Genomic DNA, 3089 nt, shown 5'->3' with positions numbered 1-3089 from the left:
GGGGAAGCTGAAATCTGATTTTTTTTTTCCCGGCGGGGTTTTTATGGTGAAGGAATTTCTTGCTGATGAAGATATCTGTCTCCCTATCTATCTCTACGTGTGCACCTCCAGTATTTTTTATGTATTAGTTTAAATATCTCTGTAGAGCAAAGGGACAGCATTCAGACGGGGATAAAGGACTTGTTGGAAACAGCCCCCAAAAACAATAGCAGCGCCTTTCAAATTTGCACTGAGATGTAAATTGGTTATGAAGATTTTCCAGTTAATTATTTCTGAGCGGTGGGGACAGGAGTTATGGAAATCTGAACAGGAGGGTTTGCGGGGTTTTCTTCTCTATCCAAATATGTTAGCATCCTAACATCCTACTAGGAGTTGGCTTTTAAGCGAATAATACACGATGGAAACCGCGGTTGCTTGATCCAAAGCCCGTTGAAGTCCTTAAAGAGACTCCCATAGAGCTGGGATCCGGGGGGCCCTGATGTGCCCCCCAAGATGGTCACAGACTCTTAACATGTCACTACATATATTATACCGCATGCTATTTTATTTGCTGTTCATACACTTGTGAAGACCATGTACAAATAACATACATGTTTTATTTGGGTTCGATTTTTTTTTTAAGGACAAAACGTACAAAGGGGCAAAAAAAAACTCCCCGTAATTACAATTTTATACAGTGCAGAAGGAAATTAAAATAGGTGTCACCAGTCTGTACAAAGTCAGGCCAAAAAAAAAGTGGGGGAGAGGAGGAGGATGGGGGGGTGAGGGCAGTGGGAAAATAGTCCTTCATTATATATATATTTATATAAAACATATGGAGGATTGTCTTTACACAGATCGGCGTTGTTTTAAATTTACAATGGTTAACTAAAAAAAAAAATCTATATGGCAAATATTGCCAACAAAGTTACACCACTTTAATACTGATCAGCTGAGGCTACTGGTGTCTCGTTCATTAGGAATCAGAAACAAGTAAAAAATAAATAACAGGATGAGCCTTGCTTTTTTTTTTTTGCTTTTTTCCCCCTATTTTCTTGTCTTTCTTTCTTTTTTCAAAGTGCCTTATTCTCTCTGCATAGGGGCGTTATGCAGGCAACAACACAACTCCCTCGGGGAGGTTTTCTTTTTGCCTTACTTGCAGAGGGAAAAAATATAAAAGGAGATTTTTTGTTTTCCCCTTGGCTAAATCAGGGCATAGAAGTGAAACTAGGAGAAAGTCAGTGGGAAGAGACGTTTCTTCGCCCAGCCCCTCAGTGGCACAGGGGCGCATCTGACACGCAGCAGGAGTTGGGGGGACAGACGACAAAGGAGGGGGAGGGGGAGTGATGTCCCTGCAAACTGCCCTGGACTTGGCTGGGTGGATGATTGATCCTTCCTCCCAGGCACCGAGAAGGAAAACTTTCCTTTGGCAAAGGCAAGGGGAGGTGGGCCAGGGGTCTCCTCTGGGTCCTGGAGGAGCTTTGTGAGCTCCCACCCCCTCCCCCTCCAGGCTTCAGCGGGGCGGCGGGATCACCCTACCCCTTCCCCGAGCAGGGTCAGGCTCGGATAAAACAGTTTTGCAAAACGGGCCGGGGGCCTGTTGCTTTTTCTCCCTAATCGCGTTAGAGAGGGGGAAGAAGAGCTCCGGGCACGTGAATCTGCCGTGCTCGGCCCCGGGAAGGGAGGCAACACCCGGCTCCCCAGAGCCCCCGGGGGTAGGGGTGGGGGTCAGTTCATTCAGCGGGTCCCCTTGTGCCGGTGGCTGCGATATACCTCATGAGCAAGGACCTCGGGGCAGTCTGTAGCTGGCTTGGAGAGCGGCTCGCGGGCCTGGGGAGGCGCGGCTGGGTCCTGGGCCCGGCGGTGCGGGGTGGTCCCCGGATCACATCACGCAGGGCTTGATGTCTTGGTAAGTCACTTGCTGGTGGTAGTAGGATCCGCTCCCTGCCGAGTGCATGGAGGAGGAGGCCATGGCGTTGAAGGAGAAGACGAATTCCTTCCTGTCGCACATGCTGGGGGACTGGGAGTGGTAGCGCGGGATTCCTGCGGGCACACCAGAGACATCGCGGTTACCCGGGAGCGGGCGGGGGGATGCACAGGTGCCCGGCCCCCACCCCCCGGCACATCCCCACGCAGGAGCGGGGTTGGCGGAGCACTTCGGCCCGCACCCCGGCCGCTGCAGCAGGCCCCGAGGCCTCCGGTCCCCCGGCTGCTGCCACCGTCCACCAAGGAGCTTCCCCCGCCGGGAGCCGGCGGCCGGAGGCTGCCCCGGGCTGCGACACCTGCCCCGCAGCCGATGTGCAAGCGTGGAGCCCTGTCCTACCCACCCCGGCCAGGCCGGGGGTCCCGGGGAGCCCCGAAGGCGGCTGCGGAAGGTGTGCGGAGCCGGCCCTGCCTCGGCTCCCCTGCAAAGGGGCGAGCAGTCGGCCTGGGAAGCACCCATGCCCCCGCCACAACCCCTCCTGCGGTCAGCCTGGATCCAAACCCGCAAGCCAGCCCACGACAGCGAGGACTCCCCGGGAGTGAGCGTCCCCCCGGCCCGGCCCAGCTCCTGCGGGGCACCGCGGGCCGCGGTTATGCAACGCGGATCCTGGCTTTGGTCTCCCCGCAGCGCCGGACCTAGCAGGGCGGGGGAAGCAAGCCCGGAGGAACCGCGGGGGGACAAGGGGGAGCCCTCGGGAGCCCCCGGCCTGCAGAGCCGAGGCCGAGGGGATGGCTCCGCCGGCAGCACCAGCCTTCCCCGGGCCGGAGCGGCGGGGAACCGGGGGCATTTCCCGGCTGGCCTGTTGCAAAGGCAGGGGCAGATGTCCCGGGCTGCGACCAGCCTGGCGGGGCGAGCACAGGGCAGCACTGGGGGCCTCCCAGCGGGTCCCTGCTCCCACCCCGGTGCAGCCGCCACACGAGGCAGGGGAGCGGTGGGAAAACGGCGGCTCGTGGGGCTCGGCCGGCCCCGGCCCCTGCTTCCCCGCCGGGAAAGGCCTCTCGGCGCTGCTCGGCGACGGGCAAGGGGAAAGCGGGGCCGCCACTGCCTGGGGCCGATCCTCGGAGCGCCAGACCCGGCTGCGGGGGCCCCGCGGCTGCGGCCCCGGCCCCGTCCCCGTCCCCTCCGC

At 58.5% G+C, this 3089-nt stretch overlaps 1 protein-coding gene across 1 annotated transcript in view; it reads right to left on the bottom strand.

The window, feature by feature from the left end:
- Positions 1-576: 576 nt before the first annotated feature.
- FOXF1 (forkhead box F1) overlaps positions 577-3089 on the bottom strand; it is a 3896-nt gene continuing 1383 nt past the window's right edge. The window contains exon 2 of the mRNA XM_019505444.1: positions 577-2022. Within this exon, the coding sequence (XP_019360989.1) occupies positions 1862-2022 (161 nt within the window). The 3' untranslated portion in view covers positions 577-1861. The remainder of the gene's footprint in view (positions 2023-3089) is intronic.

The sequence above is a fragment of the Gavialis gangeticus genome, unplaced genomic scaffold, assembly GCF_001723915.1.
Source record: "Gavialis gangeticus isolate Ggan-Ray unplaced genomic scaffold, GavGan_comp1, whole genome shotgun sequence".
NCBI classification, from domain to species: Eukaryota; Metazoa; Chordata; order Crocodylia; family Gavialidae; genus Gavialis; species Gavialis gangeticus.
Note: the sequence above shows the minus strand (reverse complement) of the source record. Positions and strands in the feature narration are given on the sequence as shown.